The 25,119-nt window shown below is 44.2% G+C and overlaps 1 protein-coding gene across 2 annotated transcripts in view; it reads right to left on the bottom strand.

The window, feature by feature from the left end:
- The window catches only part of LOC138566770 (uncharacterized), a 301,285-nt gene that overhangs the window by 60,912 nt on the left and 215,254 nt on the right, over positions 1-25,119 (bottom strand). For both annotated transcript variants that reach the window (XM_069644415.1, XM_069644416.1), the window contains exon 4: positions 4,748-4,868. In XM_069644415.1, coding sequence (XP_069500516.1) covers positions 4,748-4,868 — 121 coding nt within the window. The remainder of the gene's footprint in view (positions 1-4,747; positions 4,869-25,119) is intronic.

Below are 25,119 nucleotides of genomic sequence, written 5' to 3'. Positions count from 1 at the left end.
AGAGGCGCAAAGAAAGAAGTGAAGAGGAAGGTCTTCAGGTGCTTCCGGAACCGGATATGGTTCTCCTCAACTTTCAAGGTGACAGGGAGGCTGTTCCAAAGGGAGGCCCCAGCCGAAGACAGAGATCTACCCCCAGCTTGTTTCTTTGAAAAACAACTGACCCTGGTGGAGTTAGAAGTAGAGGAGCGAAGGGCTCGAGAGGGGAGGTATTTACGGAGGGCTGTTGAAGGTATTTTGGACCCAGTCACCAGAAAGCCTTGTGGACCATGCAGAGGGTTTTAAATTTGATCCTTGCATCCACTGGGAGCCAATTAAGGGATTTCAGAGCTGGAGAGATATGATCCCAGGGCTTGATACCAAGGACAAGTCTTGCAGTCTTGTTCTGGATTAGTTGTAAAGGGCGGAGAGTGGAGGCAGGTAGATTTAGGAAGAGGCTGTTACAGTAGTCTAACCTAGAGAGAACCAGAGCTTGGGAGACAGTAAGCTTCTGAGGGAAGGAGAGGAAAGGCAGAGTACCTCTGAGGAGGTGCAGTAAGAAGTTTGACTTTTAGAGATGTCTGAAATGTGTGCGGAGAAGGAAAGTGTGGAGTCAAAGATGACCCCAAAGTTCTTGGCCTTGCAGGTAGGGATAGGAGGGCCAAGGGAGGCCGGCCAGAGAGTGGGGGGAAAGGGTGGTGCGGATGTACCAATGATGAGGATCTCACTCTTGTTGGCATTTAGACAAAGATCGCTGGCGGTACACCAATTTTGAATGGCGATTAGGCAATCAGAGAGGAGGGAAGGAGAGGAGGTAGCTGAAGGAACCTTAAAAATGAATTGGGTGTCATTAGTATTGCACTGGAAATTAGAGCAGAACATGGAAATGCATTAGGCGAGAGTTGCCAGGTATTGATTGAAAAGCCAAGGCGAGAGGTTAGACCCCTGAGGAACACCACAGGTAGAAAGGGATATAGAATATAGGAAGGACCCAAGTTGTACCTGGGAGGGTTGATCAGAGAGGAACGAGGTCAGCCAGGCCAGAGCCTGATCAGTGATACCCAGGATGTCTTAGAGTCGGTTGAGCAGGATGGTTTGGTTGACTGTGTCGAAAGCAGAGGAGAGATTCAGTAGGATGAGGACAAAGGGGATGTTAGAGTCAAGGTTGGAGAGCAGATCTTCACGGATGTTCAGGAGAGCAGTTTCCATGATTCTGGCAGTTCTGAAGCCAGATTGTTGATCATGGAGAGAACCAACAGAATCAGAATGAAGGTTAAGCTGAGAGATGGCCAGCTTTTCCAGGAGTTTACCCAAAAAGGGAGTAATGGAAATTGGGCGATAGTTAGCCGGACAAGAAGGGTCAGCTGTAGGTTTCTTTAGGAGAGGATGCACAAGGGAGTGCTTCAGAGGGGAGGGGAAAGATCCAAAAGCAAAGGAGAGGTTGCAGAAATTGGCAAGGGCCGGAGCGAGGTATTGATGTGGTCCTTAATGGTTTTAGAGGAACTGGGATGGACCTGTTTTGAGGAGGCTTTCATTGATTGGACTTATCTAGCAACCTCATCAGGGGAGAAAGGAGGAAAGGAGGAGAACGAGGGTGGGGGGGAGCTGAAGGAGGCTCAGCAGACAGAGAAGGAGGGGGGAGAGGAGGGGAAGCGAAGGAGAGAGTGGACAAGATGTCCTGGGTTTTAGAGATAAAGTGAGAGGCAAGGGTGTTGCAAAGAGCCTGGAAGGCAGGAGGAGGGATAGAGACTGCAACAGGGTTGACCAGCTCCTTACAGATTTTAAAGAGTGCGGCTGAGTTGTTAGATGCCACAGAGACACGGGCTTGAATGGGGACTGGCTTCTTGGTGCAGACAGAGAGTCGGTATTGCCTTTGGAGCAGGCAGCAGGCCAGTTTGTCAGAGGATGAACAAGAAGCCCTCCATTTCCTCTCAGCCGCCCTACACTTACGTTTAAGTGTAGCTAGGTCAGAGTCATATCAAGAATTACACTTGGCTTTGGACTTCAAGCGGATTCACATGACAGGGGCAAGAGTATCGAGAGTAGCATAAATAGAGGAGTAGAGCTGGGACAGGGCTGTGTCAGGGTGTGAGTCAGCCCTGGGAGGAGGGGGGGAGAAGTTTGCAGCGAAAGCCTCGAATGATACATGCTTCATTGGCCATATGTCCAAGAAGGTAGGTGGCAGTCTTGGGGTAGGCTTGGCTTGAGGGCAGGAGATGTAAAGATGAGAGGAGAAGAGGCAGTTATCACTCCAGGAGAGAGGATTGGTGAGGGGAATAGAGAGAGGGAGGCCAGAGGAGATCAAGACATCAAGGAGCAAGATCGTATTCTATGTTTGGATGCAAAAATCATATATCCAAAAAGAAGTTTGATGTGTGTGTATGTTTGTCCGGCTAGACAAATCCACACCATTGAACCACTGATACCAAATTTTGCATTGATTCCTCATTTGTCTGGGGCAAGATTGTAGTCTATGTTTGGATGCAAAGAATTCACTCCTTAGACACCCTCATTTACTGATGTTCATCCCTATTTTCTACCGTCGGTACTAGAAGGAGACAAAATTTGGAAAAGTGTCTGAAGCAAAATGTGCGATTTGTTGGTTATTCCTTTGACATTTATTACTACTGTATGCAGTTTGAAAGTGTTTACTAAAGCATTTTTAAAGGGAATTAAAATAAATATTTATTTTTTTATCACACCACTCCAAATATGGGAAATGGCAAGGTTACAGTTTACTTAAGTTCATTCACGAGAATAGCGCACAATCAATCAATCGTTCTTGGACATTTTCTGAAATGTGCTGAATCCATTAAGTGACTGAAACATGCCGCACAAAAAACGAACATCTCTTGGAAAAGCTCCATCTAATGCGAAGCAAAAATCAATATAAAGAGCTTCTGAAACACAACAACAAACAGCAGCACAACTTGCCGACCAGAAGACAAGAGCAACATCCTCTAGGGCACATGAGACACCACTTGATCAGGTCACGGGCAATGCCGGGTACTCCAGCTTGTTGATTATGTCTTTATCTCTGGGGGAGATTGGCAGTATATTAAGGAAATGAGTGTCTCTACAAGAGAAGAAAGTAATCATGTCCCATTTAATACAAGAAGATACATGGGATAAGATTGGCCAAGTGGATGTTAAACAAGCCAATGAGATAAGGTGAACTACAAAGAATATAGAGGCCACTGGGGAAAAGCCCAAGTAATGGGAATTAATATGCTACAGGTGTTTTACTCAATTTATAAAAAAAAGAAATAATGATGAGGATAGGCGTGATCTGTAGTTCTTTGGCTCCAATCGTGATAGTTACATGTTTATATAGGAACAACATATAGGATGAATAGAGGACATAAAGACCATAGACATACATTTGATCTCAATGTACGTGATGTCAAACAACAGTGAGGAAAGATATACGATTCATAATAAGTAACGTACTGCCTCTTGATGATAAGTTGAATGCTTGTAAAATAAGAAAAAAGAATTAATGACACTCTGTTGTGGATTTTGCTACAGGAGGCCTCATTACAACCCAGGCGGTAAGTTCTCTACTTTACCGCCCCATTCCAAGGTGAGTGGGGTGGTAAATCCCCATTCCCCATTTACCCTTCCCCATTCCCATTTTTGCCCCATAGGGCATAATGGGAGTGGGGAAGACGCTAATTACGGCACCGTAAATTACGGTGCCGTAATTAGCACCAAGGTGGGTTAGCGCCTTGCATTTTAACGCCTGCTAAAAGCTAAAAGCAGGCGTTAAAATGGTACTCAGGCGTTAAGGGTTAACAGCGCCGACGGCGCCGTTAAACCCTTAACGCCTGGGTTGTAATGAGGCCCAATGTCTCATTCCCATGAACATCTTGCTTTTATCCCATATCAAATGGATTACCGCATTATGGCAGTGCTTTCCGTAATCCACGAATTAGAAGAACTTGCTTATGTCTAAACTGTAATCAGCTTCCGACTATGGAAGTGATTGGGTCCTGGCAGAATATACCATCACACAGAAAATGCTCTCTATGTAGCACTGGAAACATTGAGACAATAACATTGGTAATACTATATTGTAATTATACTGTCAATATGTATGACACATTTTAGAGAATACTATTTGACAATGAAAGGAAAGAAAAGTTAAGTTAAATAATTATGGAAGGTAATAAAATGACCTGATCTATGGCGTAGTTACGATGTGGAATGAAGTTGTAATGATGCTAAAATGACAAAACGACTTCTTTTAATACATGTAAGTCATGTATAAGAATTGTGTGGATTGTATATATCTTCGTATTTCCCTTTGTATCAAAAACGATGTATTGTAGCTGCATTATACTAATACAAAAATAGAAAAAAATGTAAATATATGTCTCTGTTTGTCCTCAGCGACTGGAGGCACTCTCTTGGTGGTGCGAGGGTGTGAGCAAGTGAATATCTCCCTCTGTCCTACCTGGCCGTTATTGTCTTTCTAAATGACTTGCCAGTAGGAGCCTCTCTCACAGGCCTGTCCCAATGGAGTTCTCACAGACAGCGTTTGGACAATAAATAACTCTCTTACAGGCATGGGCCAATGCATGCCTCCGTCATTGGATGGGCCATTGTGCAGCAATATTTCTTTGATGATTAAGTAGATGTGTCTCCAAATCCGAATGAATGAATCTGCCAAAATGTGATTTATGTACATGATATCCTTTGGTTGACATTGGCTTACAGTTTAAGGCAGTTTGTGCTAAAGAACAGTACAGAGAGATCAATGATCCATTACCTTCACATGTCTGGCTCTTCACTCTGGAAGGGGAGCCATTTTCCTTCCAACAGCATCTCCTCACAGGAGAATCGATGTGGAGCTTGCAACTTCCTGGAGAAAGGGGGCCCGTTGAAAAACTCTGAAACAGAACATGGACAACAAGTATTGTAACTCTTCACACCACATAAACGAATAAAGTATAGAGGAAAAGGAGTGAGAAGACCCAACAAGGCCAGAAGAGATGTTGTTGCCTATGTCTTTTGGGCATGTTAACAGAGTTTCCACTTATTAGTATTTTAGTCAAAACATAACTGCCGGCGGTACTGGTGCCCAGAGGTCATTATCAACTCCAGGTATCTACAATGAATGTGGTGCTAGTTTAAATGTAGTCTATGGAATGGAAAACAATTGACCCGCCGGAGCATTCCTATTTTGCTCTGGAGTGCACCAGCAAACAGTTCCACTAACACCAACATTTGTAACCCACTCTGGAAATGTGCCCTAAGTAATGCTAGATCCATCCCAGCCAATGATCTCTTTACAATCCATAATCTAGACATTTTAGCCATCTCAGAGACCTGGCTTCATACAGCCTCAGGCCCAGCCTTGTCTATTGCAGTCCCCCAGGGCTTCACTATACTTTCTAGTGATAGACTCACATCTAGAGGTGGAGTAGTTGCACTAGTATTGAGAGCTACGTTCCACATCTGACAGTTTAGCACTACTTTTGAACAACTGTGACATACTCTCTGTCAAGCTCCCGGTCTCGCACTGAGCACTAACGTCAAGCCCACCTCCAAAATGATCCTTCTCCAAAACATAGGACTCAATGACTGTGAGGACATTAATGCCACCTCTGTAGCCAACTCCGTCAGCACCCAAGGTTTCAAAAACTGCAGCACAGCCCCCGCCCACATCAAAGGTGGCATTTTGGATTGGATAGCAGACCTTTACTGCAGATCTCTGTCTGCTTCAATACCCCAATCCCATGGTCAGACCACCATGTTGTCTCCTTTACTATTGCGTCCAGTTTCCAACCTACACTTCCTACCACCCGCATGCCACCTACACTATCCCGAAGCTCAAGAAATTTCACAAAAGAGCAAACCCTACCCTTACTGGGCAATCTACATACTGAATACCTGAATATATCTGACCCAGACCTGCTAGCTGACCTTTACTCAAGTACGCCTGCACTAGACATTGACTTAATTGCCCCACTAGCGCCTTATAAAACTAAACCCATTCGGTGCATCAACTTCTGGTTCACACCAGACCTCCAAGCTCTCTGCACTAAAAAGCGTGAAGCTGAATCAAAATGGAGAAACTCACCATCTGACACTCATAAAATCCTGTTCTCAGCTGCAGCCAAACACTACAAACAAGCCATCATACTTGCACAATCTACAACATACAACACATGAATCGCTAATGCTAAGTCCAATACTCAGGTGATCTTCACTATCCTTAGAGAGCTGGAGACTGCATCCACACCCCCACTCAACATCACCAAGTATGAGGCCTGGTTTACTACGATACCAAATGCCCTCCTTGATAAAATAGACACCTTAGACAAAATAATCCAGTTTAAGCAAACCACACTGACAACCAGCATGCACTTGCCCTCGCCCACTATCGCCCTGTGAGACCTTCCCATGTTCTGTTTTAACACTGTCACTGATGTGGAAGTAATCACTCTACTAAAGGGACTGAAACCATTGTGTTGTAAAGGGGACATGTGCCCAGCCACCATCATTAAGGACTGCTCTGAGGCACTGGTTCCCTTCATTGAAACATTTATCCATGCCTCTTTCACTACTGGCATAGTCTCCACGAGTCTAAAGGAAGCTTGGGTACGTCCACTTCTACAAAAATCGTCACTGGACCCTGCTTCCCCAAGTAACTACCATCCCATTACACAAGTCCCCTTCTTCTTGAGAATTCTGGACAGGGCAGCATACATCCAAGTTCATGACTACCTGGAATCCAACCATATCTTGGAAATGCACCAATCTGGGATCCATCCAGGCAATGGAACAGAATCAGCCATGCTTGACTTAAAGAGCCAGCTTTCTGACATCAAGGACAAGGGAAATCCAGCACTCCTTGATCTCTTAGCAGCATTCAATCTGGTTGACCATTAAATCCTCTGTCAACATTTCACTTCTGCAGCCAATTTCTATTACCTGATTGCCTCCTTTCTGGTGGAGAGATACATCAGAGTATTTGTTGACCATGCCAGAGCCCTCCCGGCACCCATCTTCTGTGGGGTCCTGCAAGGGTCAAGTGTATCCCCCACCTTCTACAATATCTTTTATCTTTACTAAGCCACTCTTTGACCTCCTAGACTCAATTGGTATATCATAAACCAAAAAACAAATACATTTTTTAGGCACACTCTATCGCATGAACAGTCTTGTGGCACCAATAAACAATGAAAGGAATTATATTGGGATAGAGCTAAGGGAAAAAGGTAGGACTTCAACGCTGTGCTAAAATTATCATAGTTGTTCAGTATATGTCATCGAGTTCTTAAACTCTTGCTGTTTTTATTGGTTGCAAAATCTGCACCAGACACCTCATTCAATGATGTTTTGTCTCCAATCTCTCAGCAATGCTGACTGTACACACCTTTTGTAATGGTGTTCCTCTTTTTACCACTGGGTTGCTCCTTGCCAGTGAATGGGTCCTGAAAGTTTGTACCTTCCTGGGTTGGCCACAGAGTAGGTGCGAGTGGGAGGAGCACATGCCGTAGTCATTCATTTAAGCATGTGGGTGTTCAGATTCCCAACAATTTGATTGATGCCCGTGTTGTAGGCTCTGAGTTGAGACTGTATTGCTCTCTGTAGTAGGTTTGTCATCAAGGGTTCAAGGCTGCTTCTCCCCAATAAATTGGGTGAGCACCTATTAGAATGGGTGACACAGATCAATTGGTATCAGTACTCAATGCACCCACCACATTGTTATTTTATGTTTACATATTTTTGGGGATTATTCGCACAGCGGACCATATTGTTATAGGGACCTACTAATGTACATTAATTGGTTCTTCATGTCTCCTTGGGATATAAGTTGTTGGAGGTTGGGTGTGGGTGAGTAATTTAGAGAGTTCCTCATTGAAATGGGAGTTATTGTCCCCAAGGGGGGAGTCTGTTCTGGTGAGGGCCCAGTTGGCTCTACCCCTAGGGGGGTATCGTTTAGCAGGTACACCTCCCTAGCGTTACAGGGAAAGGCTCCCATCTGGGGAGAAGGCACTGAATCCTCGATGTGTCACAAGGGATAGCAGTAAGAGCAGTAACCGATTTAATTACAGTACAATATCAATGAAATTCACAATGAATGACTGTAGAGTGCAATGTGGCCTTAAAACGGGTTTGCAAGCTACAAGAGAGGCAACTAGGTAGATGGGAAAGGATGAGTGAATGAATCAGCTGGATCATTCAGTGAACAAGCACCATATAAAGATGAGACATTTACACTTGGCACAACCAATACATATTAAATGAACCTTCTTTGAGGCAACCTCAATTGCTTTTTCAGCACTTGTTGGCACCACACTTAATAAGCCATGGATTGTCTCTGGCGGGTGTAAAGGACCCTGGTATGGAAAGTTCTGTGCCATCCAAGACAAAGATGGGTGTTCCACGTTAGAAGGTTAAGTTCTATGAAAAACAGCCCCTTAGTAGGAGCTTGTTAAAATGAAAATGAAAAGAGGAATGCCCTCGTTACTGTATTGCAGTGTACTCTGTACTGAATGGAGAGAAAGAATTGTGACCAAAATCCTATTGTATACCAAAGTAAACTTGTTCAACAAAACACATGCATCTCCTGTCACAGATATTAAATGGTATTGTATCATTGTTGGGAAATAGCTATGCAGACCATGGTATTCTATCTGCTTCATCTTATGGATACAGAATGCGTAGCATATCTCGATGCTTCAGGCGCAACGTCATGAAGAGAGTGCAGAGGTGCATACATTTTTGTTTGAGCCCCATCAGTAAAAGGAAAAAATTAATGAATCATCCAGAGGAGGCTCGTTCAGGGTTCAAGATGGCCGCAAAAATATGGATGAAGTTGCATTTCTCAATGACACTAACTGTAGCCACATCTGAGTGCAAAGTGTAGAATGTACTTTTAATCTGGAAGGCAGGTTTGACAATTGTGTTTATCAAATCTTGAAACAAATTTCAAGTTGTTTAGAGATAAAACAGCATAGTGTGGCATATCTTGAGATTTTGGATTTTAAGAAAGTTAAAACTACCCAGATATTGGGGGTTGTGGGTCAGACACCCAACATTGAAAATAGATCTAACCTCCTTGGAGTAGACAAAAGTGCATCTTCACGGCCGAATCACAGAATCCAACAACAAGTCGGTAGAAATCCTCAAGGTTAACAAGGTGATGACAAAACCTTAACACCGTCGTAAACAATGCCATCCCCTCCCTGCAACCAGTGACGATATAGTGGCAACTTTCCTAGTAGTATGAGCATTTCTACCAGCACACAGGAATCCTTAGCCCTAACGTCACAAACACTACAGAATCATTTTCACATCTTTTGCTCCCCCTTTTAAAATGACCCCCTTTAAAAAGTTGCTGGAAATATGAACACGTGATAAGCACAAATGTACCCATGCCAGTAACATTTGTGAAGGAGCATATTTAAACCTTGCCCTTCACTCACTTTGTCAAATCCTTCTTATTGGGCAGGAATTGATACAGTAACCCTGTGGGGGACAACAGCAGTCTTGTCCTCTTGGTATTAGGTAAACTACCTTTTGATATAGTTCTGTACTACAGCAAGTATCCAAATAACACTTACACTCAAGGTTTTCTAGTAAAACAATTGTTTATTTATTTAACGGTCAGTTTTAAATAAGCATTATTTAAAATGGGCAATGTGAAAAAATAAAAATACACTTCAAAATACTTTCTCAGAATAAAGACAAGCAAGTAGATACTTGTTAGAGATGATTCATACACACTTCCTACACCCTTGGGTGACTTTACTAACTAGGACAGTAATGGCATTTATATATCACTTTTGTACTTGATAAATTCTGAGGGTCATAGAAAGGAAAGGTTAAGGGAAGGAAAAAAGGTTAACAGGTTCTCAGAGCATGTGAGCACTTTCAAATCTCCCAATGAAGTCTAGTTGAAAACCTTTCCCAGCAAATATTAGTTAAAAAGCAATGTATCACATATGAGGGACAGTAGGAATCAAAGCCAATGGGTCAGAAGAGTCTGCAGGGAGCCAGGACAGCCAAAGTCAATTTGGAACAAACTCTATGGAGCTGAAGCACTTCTTAGAAAGCTAAAAGTATTGCACAAAGTTAGAAAGTTGTTGTAGAAAATCACTGTTGGGCCACAAGCTGTTCTACTTGTGAGAATTAGAGCTTAGCACAACTCTAAAAAAAGGCGGCTACTGCAAGTCTCAACTGAAAAAAGCAAGCCACAGACAAAGAGGTAAGAGAAAAAGAGGATCCAGCTGGCTTCTGTCTTGGTTGCAATGTTGCAGATCCTGTGTTCCTGGGCCTCAGTCGTGGGGACAAGAGGGAGGATGTCTGGAGGACTCCGGCACAGCAATTCAGAGGTCAGTGGCAGCTACGGGCTCTTTTCAATTCAGCAGCACTTCACGGTTTCAGCTACCGGCAAATAGCACCACTGCAGATCTTGAACACTGGATGGCCTCCCTTTGCTCCTTGTGTCCAGAACTCTTGTGAGGTGACTCAAGCTTGGGTCGTCCTTCTTCAGGAGGGTCCTCAGTATCTTCATGGAGCTTTGGTCCAGCTTAAAGACGTTGCACTCGACTATGGTTTTCTCGACCCCTGGCACTCGGTTCCAGCAGCAGCAAAGAAGTACAGCCAGTTGGGGAGAGTCTTCCAGCAAAGTTTGTCTTGGGGTTAGTTGGTCCCAGTAACCCAAGAGAAGAAGTCGTCCTCTCCAGAGCATCTCTTGTCGATTAGAAAAAGGAGTATCCGCTCTGCAGCAGGGCTTCACCGGGCAGTTCAATGGTCCAGGAGGATGCAGCAAGCTTCTCTTCATGATTCCTTCATCAGATGTTTCTTCCAGTGGTCGACTCTCTCTTCAGTCCAAGAAGCCACGCCTTTTATGCAGGTCTTCTCCCATTCATGCATAGCCAAGCTGTCACTCACACAGCAGGGTGGTTGTCCTGCAAGGACAGCCAGCCAGCCAATCAGCACTGGGCGCATTCAGGTAACCAAGGAGACTAAGGACAGGGAAGTTTCAGGCACCTCCCTCACTTCCTGCCCTGTTTGACACACTGGAGCCAAAGGCAGGTTTCCGTTCTGAAGCCCGCCAAAGGCATAATTAACAAAGATGCTAAACCTGGTTTGGCGCACAGAGTAAAACCAAAGAAAGACCTCACAAACAAGAAATGGAAAAAAAGAAGACCAGGGCCATTTTGACACATGGTCACTCATTGGTGCTATACTACAGCCTGCGGTAGAAAAGCACAATGGTAGGAAAATTAAACCACTGCCACCAGCCATTTAAAGTAGTGTGGGTAACATAAAAAATGTTACATGAGTAAGTAGGAAAAGGGGCTATTAGGTAACAACCCCAGCGCTTCACATAGGGTGGGGTGTGCTGGACCTACAATGGCAAAAGGTAAGTAAAGCCAATTTTCCTTTACTATTCTTGGGAACTGTAGTTCACCCAAGAAAAGGTATTTAAACCTGATGAGAAATCTTTGGTATTTCTCCGACACTGCACTGAAGGTGCTGTGTGTCACTATACAAAAAGTAGATGCCTATGTAGTTTGTCAGACTCCAAAAACAAAGGAAACGCATAGTCCAAATCAGATCAGAAAATACATGAGAGAGAGAGAACAAGGCTCACTCACTCCAGGATTAAAATTAAAAGTCTGAAAGTCCAGCGAAAGAGCTGGGGGTCTCTAAGGTTGAAGGGAATTAGCACAGAAATGAGAATTCTCCCTAACACTTCACAGTACGGCAAATACATACAAACCTTAATCAAGCCAGAGTTATGGCCCTATTGAAAAACCGACTGCTGACTCCCAAAACTAGGAAAACTCATGTTGATTGCTGATATTACATAGACACAAGAGTCCAAAAAATCATGGCCACTGACAAACTCTAGATATATTGCAAAGTCACGCTCTTCTACATGACCAAAGGAACTGAATCCACCCTTCCTAATGCCATAGAGAAAATCCTCAAAGCCTTAGACTGATACCGACCCACTGCCCTCTGCTGATTATTCTCAAACACAATGATGCATATGACATAGTTAATCATTTGTAGGTGATAGTACCAGCAGACACTTGTCACCCAACATCAATTGCTCCAGTTTTTCCCAATTTCACCATGGAAAGTCTCCCAAATTAGCCAGTCTCAACCCACAGGCGTATTTTCTCAACCTGCTTTACTTTACTCCTGCCTCTAAAACCCACTCTGTCTTCCACACTTCACTGTGTCTTTTGTACAGGGTTACCACCCATTCCACGTTTTTCTCACATTCTCTGTTCCTGCTCCTGGCCTCCACACCTTTGCTGCATTCCTGCCTTCTGCTATTCCATCGTTGACCCAACTTACTTCCTGCACCACACCAACCCTTGCCAGAGTGTTGTAGGCCATTTCTCTCTTTGAGGGCCTCTCCTGGCACTACACCACCACTGTGCCTCCTCCTATCATGCTAACACTTCTGTCTCCTACTTACTGGAAATGGAAAGGGGACTTGTGATCATTCCAATATTAAAGTATGCCATAGCAAAATTGTCCACAAAAATGGCATGAAAAGCTGCGCCAATAATTATGTTTGTAAAGATTTCTTCTTCCAAAGCGCAGCATCCTCGTTAATCAAATCATTCTTCCGCAATAGCTAGAAGTCAAAATGAGAATCTTATCGCCAGCTCGCACATGGCTGACTTAATTACTTAAAGAAAGGTGGTCTTTATCTCCCTGGCCACCTACATTACATACCTTACAGCCAATCTTGTGGAGTCACTCAAAGACATCCTATCAATTTGACTTTTTAATGTCTACCTTAGACCCCTGCCAAACATCATGGCATCATTTGGGACACTTTTTCAACTATATTTTTACAACAATCAATGATGGCCCCATTGGAAGAAACAAGGATGTCCACATCAACGTTCACATGGTTCCTTCAACAAATCTAGGACTGGATGTCTATCAGTAAACTCTGCTTCAATCAAAATAAAATCCAACTTTATTATCGTCCAAATAAAGCAGGGACAGCATACAAGAATTACAATCTTGTTTCTTTCAGAGGATACATAAAGAATTGGATAAATACTCCAAATTAGTCATCACTGATATCATAACATACTCTTAGTTACAAAAACCTACGGGGAACAGGGATTGGTTACACTCTATGGGCCTCATTCCAAGGTGGGCGGTAGGGGATACCGGGCACCGGTAAGGAGACCGGTGACGGTAATCACTTACCGCCCAATTCCAAGGTCCCTTAGCGGGAACCATAAAGGACGTGTGGTCTGACCACACGTTCTTTATGGGACCCGTTAAGGGACCTTGGAGCCAATAACAGGCCCGCAATTAGCAGGCCCATTATTAGCGCCTTCCCATTGAGCCCTATGGGGGCTCAAATGGGAATGGGGAATGGCATTTTGAATGGGGACTTACCGGGTCTGCCTAGGGCGGAATGTCCTGGTAAGTCCCCTCTTCACCAGACCGGACCCGGACACGATTTTGGAGGTATGGCTACCTCCAAACTCGGAATGAGGCCCTATATATATTAAACGTTTGATTGGGTTACGCATATTTAATAGCTCCAGCTGGAACCACCCCTAAATTGATAAAGGTAACAATACATCATCCCTATATCAAGTGATTGGATGGCAAGCTATTTCATGTGTGGCATACCAATGGGGCTTCTAATTGGTTGGCTTATTGCTGACCAATCTTTGGCACTTGGCAGGTCGTCAAGCCATGAGCTAGACAGGTAGTAGGGGAATAGATGCCCATGGTCTGTTCATTGCTCATTAAAAAAGTTACCATCCCTCATTACTTGGCCAGGAGTCAGGGTGATCTCTTTGTGCTTGGCCTTGTGTAGTGTCTTGTTTCTGTGCTTACTGGTAGGGAGTGCGGCAGGTGTCCTATCTGTGATAGCTTTTAATGAATAGACAATGTCTTTAAATTATGGGTCACGTGTGATGAGACCGTGCATGGAACCAAATTAAAGTTTTAGCTAATATTACCATGTGTGCTGTGCTTTTATTTGCCACCAGGGACACCTTTGAGTCATCCTTCATGAAGCCTTTTGGCTTACCGTGTCCCTACACCTGCCTAACAAAGACTGGCTGTGCTCTTAATTAATCTGAGAATATAATGCTTGTGTCTTGGGAATAGAGATTTTGTACTTTCGCTCTGTGGTTCCTATCCTCCCTTATTCATGGTAACCTTGGCTTGTGTTGCTAACTACTGTCCGAGCTCTGCGCAGGTCTGTGAATTCAGCATTTTGAGTTCTCTTGAAGACCGTTTTGTGCAATATTAACAATATGCAAATATACTGTACAATGAGCTAGGCACCTGGATGCCCAAGGTGTATTGGCAGAGAAATAGAAATTAAATTCAGTTAATTAAACTCCAGCCATGGTGTGGTCAGACTACACTTGCCGATGCACAGGAAATGGTACTGCTACTTGGAAGGCTTCATCATGATTATGTGTCATTGAATAAAGCTTGACTTAATTTGTAAAATCAAGGAGCCTTCCTGGTTTTTACTAATGGAATATATCATGAGTGAGATATTTGACCCAGAAAGAAGTTAAGTCCAGAAGGAAAAACACCATATACTCACTAGGGGTTTGTGTGATTAAATAGCTTGTATTCGAAACACATATTTACAGTTTTTTATGAACATAGAACAATGATAGTAAACCAAACTTAACCATAATGTTTTCAAAATAAAGAAAAAGAGTATGTGCACCTTAAACATAGTGTGATAAACTGAAAAAGTTTTTCTATATTGTTAAAACAAGGAACAGAAAAATTGTTAGTGCTTAATCAACAATTAAGTGCTTGATCCACATTGGACCAAATTCATACGTTGATCCAGTGGTCTTTATCCATCTGGGTGAATTGAATCTAATTCACGATAATTGAATGTCTTATACAAGAAAAATTAATATTGGGCGTGATTGTCCCAACTGGTTGAATACCAGCCAATTCCAACTGGATATATGCCTGCTTGCAAAATGACGTTTCGGCGGCCTTGACGTCCATCGTGTATCAAAAATTGGAAGGACGTGGAAGCTGCCTTCTTCAGGGCGGTTAAATAACCCCTGTGAAAAAGAGATCAAGAGAGAAAAAAACATTGCTCAATTCCTCTCATGGTACAGTGGTGTTTCCCTGCTGGACTTACAAGGGTGAATTAGTAAAAGAGTTGACTAAATCAGAACTCATAGGGAAATGAATACCCAAAATAGCATTAGTTAAAACTTATGGGGAAATGGGAACCTATGATGGGAGATAGAGTAAACATAGTGTAGACTCTTATCTTTGTAGGTCTGCGGTGGAAAGAATAAATAAAAGTCTCACCACAGACACCTTGTAGACACTCTCTTGGTAAGGCAGACTCTCCGGACTGGGTGTAGCCAGATGGAGGGATGTTTGTAGTAGTTGTGCGTGGGGAGGCGGGAGGAAAAATGTATTCCTTTGATTGACTCACTGGGTTGCTCTGTGCAGGTCGCACCCTCGAGGTAGTGCTCTGTAAACATGGTTATGAAGGGAGAGGAAAAAGAGAGGGGGGATTAAAAGCAGTAAATGGGAGCAGGGATCTCTTAAGGTGGAGGTCTGTGTGTCCCTTGTGGGGAAGAAACAGTGTAAATGAAGCCAGTACCTGGATGTAAAAATGCATAGGCGGTGTCCCGGTCTCCTGTGTATGCAGATGGTCTTCCTTAGTTGGAAGACGGTCGAGGAGAATGTGATCCTCCGTTTTCTTTGATTCTGTGGGCAGAGAAGAGCAAGGAAAACGACTATTGTTTGGGCATAACCAGTTGTATTGAATTTGGCCGGATTGCATGTGTATGCAGGGTATCTAAAAAGTGTCCCCTAAATTGGCAGGTTTATCATGAGGGAAAGCTCACCTGTGTCTGGGTGTGACTGGACGCCAGGTCAGGGCTTGAAGAATGCAGCCTGTTGCCAAAAGACGTGCGTTCGACAGGCGTCGAGCTACTGTAATGAAGGCGAGCAAGGGCTGGGGGTGTGTCTGGGTGTGTGGGTCTCTTGGCCAATCAGGTGACCGAAAAAATCCACAGTCCCGATTGGCCGGAGTGGAAGCAATGCGGAACTGGATAGAACCGGGATGTCTATCGTTTGGGTGTTTGTCTCGGTTAGTAGTGGTGTTGCAGAGTCGGCTACGGAGTTTCAGAGCGTAGCGAGCTCGGTGTCTGCAAATCAAAATGTGCCTGCTGGGGGTGAGTCACTTTAAAAGAAATATTACGCGCGAGCTGGAAACGCATAATAAAATGAGTCGGGGGCTCGGCTATTGGATGTTCGGGTGTGCCTGCCTAAAGTGAGGAGAAGGGGTGGGTGTCACTCTCTCTGGGGGGATGGTGACATGGAGGTTAGAGGCATAGAAGTCTTATGCAAGTAGACTCGGCACATGCGGGTCGTATTGTGTGTGTTGAGAGTGAGGTAACTGAAAGAAAGTTAGGGGCTCGACTCCCGGATGTTGGGGTGTGCCTGATTGGAGTTGGCAAAAGGAAGTGGGTGTGACTGTGTCTAATGAGACGGAGACATGGAGGGAGTATAATGCCCTGTAGATCTCCTAGTGGCACAGAAAAGTTTTTTCCAGTCCTAATTGGCCAAAGTGCAAGCTATGTAGAGCTTGACCTAAATTGGATGTTTTCAGCGTGATGTTGAGTGTGGTGGATAACACTGGAAAACGTTGTGTGCAACTTGTGGTGCAAGAAGGCCACCATAGTCAAGGGCAAACAACTACTTTCCCTGGAGTCGCGAGCTATCTTTGTGGGAAGAGTTGTTGTTCATTCAGGCCATGTGTAACAGAATCCATTCTGTGTATCCAACGACATTCAAGATCTAACAGGCGGCCCTGGATGTTTGGTCCATTGCGGACCCGTTCGATGACCCACCATTTTATATCCTGGGTATTGTGCTTCTTGTCCATGTAGTGCTGTACTAATGGAGATGTCATATTTTTGCAGCGGATTCTCGAGCGGTGTTCAGATATACGTGTGCCGACATTTCTCATGGTCTGTCCAATGTAACGTAGATGGCATGGGCATTCTATGCAGTATACCACCTGATTTGTTTTGCAATTCGAAACGTCATTGAGGGTCCACGTTTTAGTCCCGATCTGAAATTGTTGCATTTTAGTGGTGAATTGACATACCGAGCAACTCCCACACGGGTAGTGCCCTTTTAGCGGTCGGAGATTCCAGATGTGGTTTTGGGGGGGTTTTTTGTTGTACATGGAATGTACCAAATATTCTTTTAAATTGCGTCCCCTTTTGAGTGCAAATCTAGGTTTGTCTTGGTCTGGAAGGCAGAGTCTGACTATGGGCCAGTACTTATAAATGATTTTTTTAATTTGAAATGCATGTTGTCCATGGGTAATGGCACATGTGATTTTATCATTCTCTGCATCTCGGGTTTTGGGTGTAAGAAGTGAGTCGCGACATGTGAAGCGGGCTCTTTTAAGAGATCTTGACACCAGTTTTTTAGGGTAGCCGCGTTGTTTGAGTCTATCACTTAAAAGGTTGGCATCCTGGTAGAAATTATCTAATGAGGTGCAGTTCCTGCGGAGTCTTAGGAATTGTCCGTACGGAAGATTTTCTTTGATGTGTTGAGGGTGGTCGCTTCGGAAATGTAACAAAGTATTCCGATCGGTGGGTTTGCGGAAAGTGGTACATGTTAGTTTACCTTGGTCATGTTGGATAGTCAAATCGAGGAAATGAATAGACGATTTACTGTATTCAAATGTAAATTGGATGTCTTGGCTGCATGTGTTGAGCCAGGAGCAAAATTCTAATAAGGCCTCTTCTGTGCCTTCCCATAGGCATATAATGTCGTCTATATATCGACGCCATTGTTTGATATTCTCTCTCCATCTGTTGTTATGGCTGAGGACAAATTTCGACTCAAAGTTTGCCATGAACAAGATGGCCAAGCTTGGGGCAAATGCTGCCCCCATGGCAGTACCTTTTGTTTGCAGATAGAATTGTTGATTAAATTCAAAAAAGTTTTTGCAAAGAGCCAATGTCATGATCTCAATTATAAATTCTGGGGGAGTTTTCGTATCAATGTTGGTAGCAGTCAAATATTCGTACACACAGTCAATAGCAGCTTGTTGGGGTATGTTGGTGTATAATGCTTTAATATCTAGAGTGACTAGTAGCTGGTTGTGTTGGTTGAAGTCTAAGTTTTCAAATAACTGGATAGTGTGCATGGTGTCTCTAATGTATGTTTCCGTTTTGGTGCTTATAGGTTTTAGGAAGTGGTCAACAAATTTGCATAGGGGCTCAAGTATGGACCCGCAGCCTGACACAATAGGTCTCCCTGGGGGGTTGTTGGGATTTTTGTGTATTTTAGGAAGGGCATATAGACAGGGTGTTCTGCCTTGGGATGTTTGGAGGAATTCCGATTCTTTTTCCGATATCCAGTCTCTTTCTAGTGCAAATGCCACCATAGCTGAAATTTCTGTTTTTAAGTCTTTAGTGGGATCTTTCTTTAATACTTTATAGCTCTCTGAATCATTCAAGAGTTCCATAATCATGTGATGATATTGATCTGATTTCATGATTACGATCCCATGAGCTAGGCACCTGGATGCCCAAGGTGTATTGGCAGAGAAATAGAAATTAAATTCAGTTAATTAAACTCCAGCCATGGTGTGGTCAGACTACACTTGCCAGCAAGGCCGGTGAAGGGAGCTGGGGGACCAGAGCATTGGGGTTGGGACTATGGTACGCGGGACAGGGAGGCAATCATCAAAGGTAGGTTTCGGTGTTCCATGGGTGCAACATTATACAGTGTCCTTGCTGATGTCTGCGGAGCACACGATTGGTCCAGCTCGGTGTGAAGGGCTTGCCCCAAAATGTGACCAATACACTCACCTGCTCTCCGTCCCAGCCTTCAACCGAGCCAAGGCTGACGGCACTAGTTTTGAAGTCTTAGCACCAAAAGCGTGGAATGCGCTCCCACTCAACCTAAGAAATGAACAATCCCTCACAACCTTCAGGAAAGTGCTAAAAACTAATCTATTCAACTAAACTATTTGACAAAATGTACTGCTTCTAATACCGTTCCTCTGTAACCTCAGAACACCTTTCAACACTGTCTTGTTTTTACCTGTACCAGTGCCTATGAATTATCTGTACTATGTTACTAAGTGAATATCCTGCAATAGTGCCATGATGCCTCTGGGACGCTGGGCACTTTATAAATCCAAATAAATACATCTCAAGCTGTTTTGTATATTGGACATTGCCAACCAATGGCAAACAAATGTTTTTTGACTGTTCAACACAATCACGTAATTGAGGGGTGGTGTGGGAAGGTTTGTGACATCACGAGGGGTTCTAATGTAACTGTGGCCAAAAGTTGTAGCAACTAGTTAGTATCACTTAACATACATTTGGATACAGGGGACTGGCGCAGCCCCACAAGTCAGTACTTGTGACCTGCCTTAAAAATGTATCTAAAATGTAGAATAATAATTTGACAAATTTTGTATAAAATATTCAGCCGCAGTGGGCGGCATTGACAGCTCACTTCGTCAGTTTAGTTCCACAGGGCTGTCTGAACTGTGCTTCTCAGCTGTTTGGGTCCAATACATTTGTGCTACTTCTTGCTTGGTGCACGCTACTTTTTTAGATTACTTTTTCTTCCCTTGGATTACTTTTGATGGAGGTCCAAACTCCAATGTAATCCCCTTTGGTGACTATGGAAATTTCAGCATAGCCAAGGATATCTTTGCTTAAAAATATAAGTGTCAGTGAGAGGGCCCACTTTTGTGATCCTCGTCAACTGAAACAAAAGAATGATATGGACAACAGTGTTGATGCTTGCATATAGCAAAGTAACAAGCAAGCTGGGGCCATTTTTGCAATGGGCAGGATGATTTTCCAGACTGCAAAAAATGCTCACTACATTCCATGAAGTGGTGCAAGCCTGAATGTATCGGTTGGACTAAGAGATGGGTGTATAACAATGTCCCCAACTGGCATCAGCAATGCTTTCTGAAACATGGCAATCCTGCAATGATGAGGAAGAAGTTTGTTAGTGCTGTTGAATTTAAGCTGGGCATTATTAACAGTTCGATTTTAAATGAGGTGGTAACTAACTGTTCCTATGCTGACTAGAACTGATAAAAGTGGTAGCCCAAATCATCAGGAGTGCCAAAGCTTGCAGACCCATGTCCCTATGCCATAGATTTTTATGTGAACATGCAAAGAAAAAACCTGCAAAGGTTATTTCATACGTGGGCCTTCTTCCTGTTTTGAATCCTGAAAGGGATTCATTTTGATAATGTTACACAAGCTCAGATAAAGGTTTCATTCACCAGTTCTAGTTTGAGACCCCAACCAAGGGTATAATATATTCCTGGAGGATTTGCCCTGTCCGACTATACACGTTATTAAATCATTCATTTGTATCCAAAATACATCAGTCTTCTTACATGTTACTTATGGGAAATTAGCACGTAGGGCACAGAAGGCAGGAATAATGTACTGCCTTCTGTGCCCTCCTGGTCCCCTGTTAAAGTCTCTCTCATCCTCTCCCATTGTTCCATCCACCCACAAAGCCTACCTACCTTCCTACCACAATTGTAGCCCATTGTCCTTGTCGCTCTCACACACAACCCATGGAAATGGGAGAGGCACTCATGATTTCCCTTTTCCATTATTATGGCAGGCATCTTTGATTCGAGTTGTTTTGCCATGAGAAATGGCTAGCGCTCTCAGCGAATGTGGTTATTCATGTAAAAAGAAAATTGCTACGAATACACCAATATTATGCAGAGGCACTAATGACAATAGTGCCCCCCAAGGCAGGCTTTCCGGGGTGGTAATGGTGCACAGGGCTTATTAACTCAGGACCTGTAACTCTGCAAACAATCTGTTTCCACCTATGAAAGTCTGCATGGCTGTGTCTTAATATTTAAATATTCCCAACTCCCTGCACCTACAGTATTCTCCATTGCATTCAGGATTAATGTTAAATGATTAACCAGGTATTAAATTGAATCTATGTTTGTTTGTTTGTTTATTTATTTGTATTGCGCGCCACACCCAAATGTATAAGGGCGCAGGAGCAGCAAGGTTATTCTCAGCTTGTTTACAGTGCTGTACAGTAATTTACAGTGTGTACATAGGTTAGCACATTTGCGATGGATACAGTGATATACAGTTTACAAGTATACATATTTACATAATTTACAACGGAAGGGTAAGTTAACTGTCATTGTTCTTTATCCACTGAATGTAGTTGTGTCTAAAGTGGGGGTAGGTTTGAGGTGTCCTAAAGGAAGGTGGTAAGGAGTTCCAGTGTTGGCTGCTTTCACCTGGAAGCTGTTGCCGCCCGTTTTGGTTCGTTTGAACCTGGGAACTGTGAGCAGGTTGCCATTGGTGGTTCTGGTGGGCCTGTTGGGGGTGTATCTTTTTATTCTGTTGGCTAAGTAGCGAGGGGCTGCATTGTTAAGACATTTGTGTGTTAAGGAGGCAACTTTGAGCATGATTTTGTCGGTGGTGGTGAGCCAGTTATGGGTTCTCCTGAAGTTGGAAATGTGTTCTCTCTTGGGGATGCTAAGCGCTGCTCTGAGAGAAATTGTTTTGCAGAGTCTGGTTTTTGTTAGTAACCTGTTTGTTGGCTCCTACATAGAGGGCATTACAATAGTCCAGTTTTGATAGTACAAGGGCTCTGGCTAGGGTAATGCAACTCTGGGTGGATAGGAAAGGTTTGGCTGCTCTTTTTATCTTACATGTGTAGGCTGTGGAGGAGGCCATGGAGCTAACTTGTTTGTGGAAGGAGAGGGAAGAACCTAGGTAGATTCCTAGGGTTTTCACTTCCTTGGCTACCTTGATAGAGTTGTCATCTATAATGAAGCTGGCGTAGTTGTGATCCAGTTTGTTTAGGTTTGGGGTGGATCCGAGGATGATGAGTTCAGTCTTGTCATCATTCAGGCATAGATTGTGGGAAGCCATCCATGATGAGGTACACCCTGTTCACCAAGGCCAAATCCTTATTGTAATCTCCCGTCAACGGGATGAGGATCTGGGTATCATCGGTGTAATTACTGTAGGTGATACCCAGACCATCGAGGTCATCAAACAGGGGCTTCGTGAACACGTACAATGTGGGGGAGATGCATGATCCCTGAGGTACCCCGCATGTGATGGGGATGGGATCAACACAGGCTGAAGTGGAGAAGACACACATAGATCTGTTACTCAGGAACGACTCGATCCAGCCGATGGCTTCATGGGAGAAATGGGCAGCTGAGTCCAAGTGATTGCATAGAATTTTGTGATCTACTATATCGAATGCTGCAGAGAGGTCTAGAAGAAGCAGCAAAGCAGTTTTCCCATTATCTCTCAGAGTATCAATTTGAGCCTTACGATCGATAAGAGCAGTTTCTGTCCCATGTTGTGGTCTAAAGCCTGATTGCCGGATTCCCAAGAGATGTTTTTGTTCGAGGTATTTTTGTATTTGTTCATAGGCTATCTTATCTAATATTTTGAGCAGGAAGGGGACAGTGGTGATGGGTCTGTAGTTAGTGGGTATAGATGGGTCTAGGGAGGGCTTTTTGAGTAGAGGGAGAACCCAAGACTCTTTGAGATTGTTGGGGATAATGCCTGAAGAGAAGGAGGCGTTAATGAGTTTGGCAATGAATGGTGAGAGGTCTCTTGCTGCATCTTTAATGATTTGTGCGGGGTAAGGGTCGCCCTGACAATTTGACGGTTTAAGGCTGAGGATGATCTTTTCCACTTCTAACGTAGAGACTTTGGAGAAGCTGAAGCGGGTGAGTGGGTTGGGTATTGTGTTCTGGGGTGTGAGGTGTGGGGGAGTGTTAATGGAGTTGGTAGAGTTAGTTAGGGATTCTTTCTTGTTGTTGATTTTGATTTGTAGGCCTGCGACTTTGTTGGAGAGGGCATTTTGGACACTAGTGCACCATTGTTTGTCTTTCACACATGTGTCTGGGACTAGGACAGGTGTTTCCAGCTCTCTGATGATAGTAAACAATTCTTTAGTACTAGATTTGGCTTGTGATATTCTCTGGTTATATAATTCTTGTTTAGCGATTATAATTTCTTTTCTGTAATTTTATTGAGGATCAGCTTGTTATTGTCTGTAGGTGATTGTCTCCAGGCTTGTTCCTTTTTGCGTTTCTCTAATCTGAGAGTTTTTAAGTGGGTGGAGAACCAAGTGTTCAAATGTTTTTTTGGCTTACATTTTCTCTGTTTTAGCGGTGCAATAGAGTCTAAGGCTGAGCACATGATTTTGTTGTAGCCTTCTACAAGGTAGTGAGGATTGGAGGGAGCTGAGAGATGGTTCAAAGTCGGGAGGATGAGGGGGATAGGTTTTTCCACAGTGATGTTTTTCTTGCTTCTCGCAGGGATTGCTGTGGCTAGTAGGTTATTGGTGATGGGGCTTGAGGCTTCAAGGGTGAAGGTGAGGAGATGGTGATCAGACAATGGTTGAGGGGAGTTGGCTGTGATGGAGGCCACACAGTTATGGTCTGCTACTGTCATGATGCCTACCCCCGGGGATCCAGTCAAGTCCAGCAGCCCCGGAAGCAGGCATCAAGTTATTCCAAGCAAGCCCAACAACCCCTGCTAGGGGCCATTTGGGTGCAGTCCTGGCGTCTATGGCGCCAGGCTCATATGGAGAGTCAGTCCTGGAGGCTATTTAAACCACGCCCGAAGAGCAGCACACGCTTCGCGTTATTCTGCATCCAGCAGCGTAACGCTCACCGTGCCTGCAAGTCTGCATCCAGTCTTCTGCCAAGCCCGCCTCGAGTCTGGAGCTCCTAAAAAAAGGGAGAAAGAAGGAGAAAAGGTTAGAACAAGAGCAATACCTTTGATCCTTACCTGAATTCCCGATCCACTGCACCATCGAGCTGGAAGAAAGAAGTTATTTTATGCGCATCGCCTCACCTGCTTCAGCGCCGCGCTGAACTCACCGGCCTTCGCAGCATCTTCACTATTCAGCGCATCCTTCTGCATGTTCCCGCCGCACTCCGGCACCTAAGGGGAACACAAGAACAGCAAGGTGAGCCAAGGGAATACCTGATTTTACCGACGGGGGTACTATTCCTCTTCACGGTTCGGCGCAGCTTCCAACGCATCTTTGCCGTACCCCGGCCCCTAAGGGGGAACAAAAGGACAGCAAGGTGAAACAAAGGGACAAACAAGGGGAATCCTCCTCACCACAATAGACTTACCTAATTTTACCGCCAGAGACATTATTCCCCGAGACTTCATAATTTCTCTCAGCACCTGAATAAGGGAGAAAGCAACAGATTACATACTGACATTATTTTATCGAACTGTGTTGGATAATACAAATCCTTACCTAAATGTTACCGGCTGCCACGAGGAACTCTTCGCTAGGGTCAAGCTGCAACCTGCAAGGAATCAGACAAGAGTGAAAGTCAGACATTTGAACTCTTACGAACTATATACCTGCGGCGTTTGTTCTGGAACTCACCTATTCCTTCGAACCAGTGAAGCAACTGGTTATCTATGCGCCGCTGCGCTCAATGCAGGATGGAGAGCTCACCTTTCCAAACCATCAGGTGAGACTATAAGAGGGGACATTAAAGGTGATCAGTGGGGAGAACAGCGGGGGTGGGGGTTTACGCTCAACTCCACGGGTGGTTAATTCCCTTTCTCCATTTGCAGAAGAATACTCCTACGGGCCAAGCAAACGAAGCTAGGTGGGCCAGTCCAGTCTGTCATCTCGGCACTAAGCATCACATTGGTGGAGACCGCTGCTGTCCAGTTCAGATCGACGCCCCTGTGGGAGCCAGGTGAGCGTAACAGCTACCCAGTTGAGGGTTCTCCCTTTGTTGTGGGTAGGGGTGGACACTCTTTGGGTAAAGCCTAATTCTGACAGGGTGTTGTTAACGAGGGTAGCTTGGGGGTCTTTGGGGTCTTTAAGGCCTAGGTTAAAGTCTCCTAGGAGGAGGCTCTGGGAGGTATTTTTTAAGTTGTTGGTAAGGATGGTAGTGAGGTCTTCCTCGAAGGAGCCCAAGGGTCCAGGAGGTCTGTAGAATAAGTGAATGTTGATAGTTTGGGAATTGGCAGTGGGCAGCTTAGCTCTGAGTGATTTGCATGATGGGAGGTTGTTTGTGGTGTCAAATCTAATATTGAGGTGTGTTTTGGCAATTATGGC

Source organism: Ambystoma mexicanum, chromosome 2p, assembly GCF_040938575.1.
Source record: "Ambystoma mexicanum isolate Mex_15411 chromosome 2p, UKY_AmexF1_1, whole genome shotgun sequence".
In the NCBI taxonomy this organism is placed as follows: Eukaryota; Metazoa; Chordata; class Amphibia; order Caudata; family Ambystomatidae; genus Ambystoma; species Ambystoma mexicanum.
Note: the sequence above shows the minus strand (reverse complement) of the source record. Positions and strands in the feature narration are given on the sequence as shown.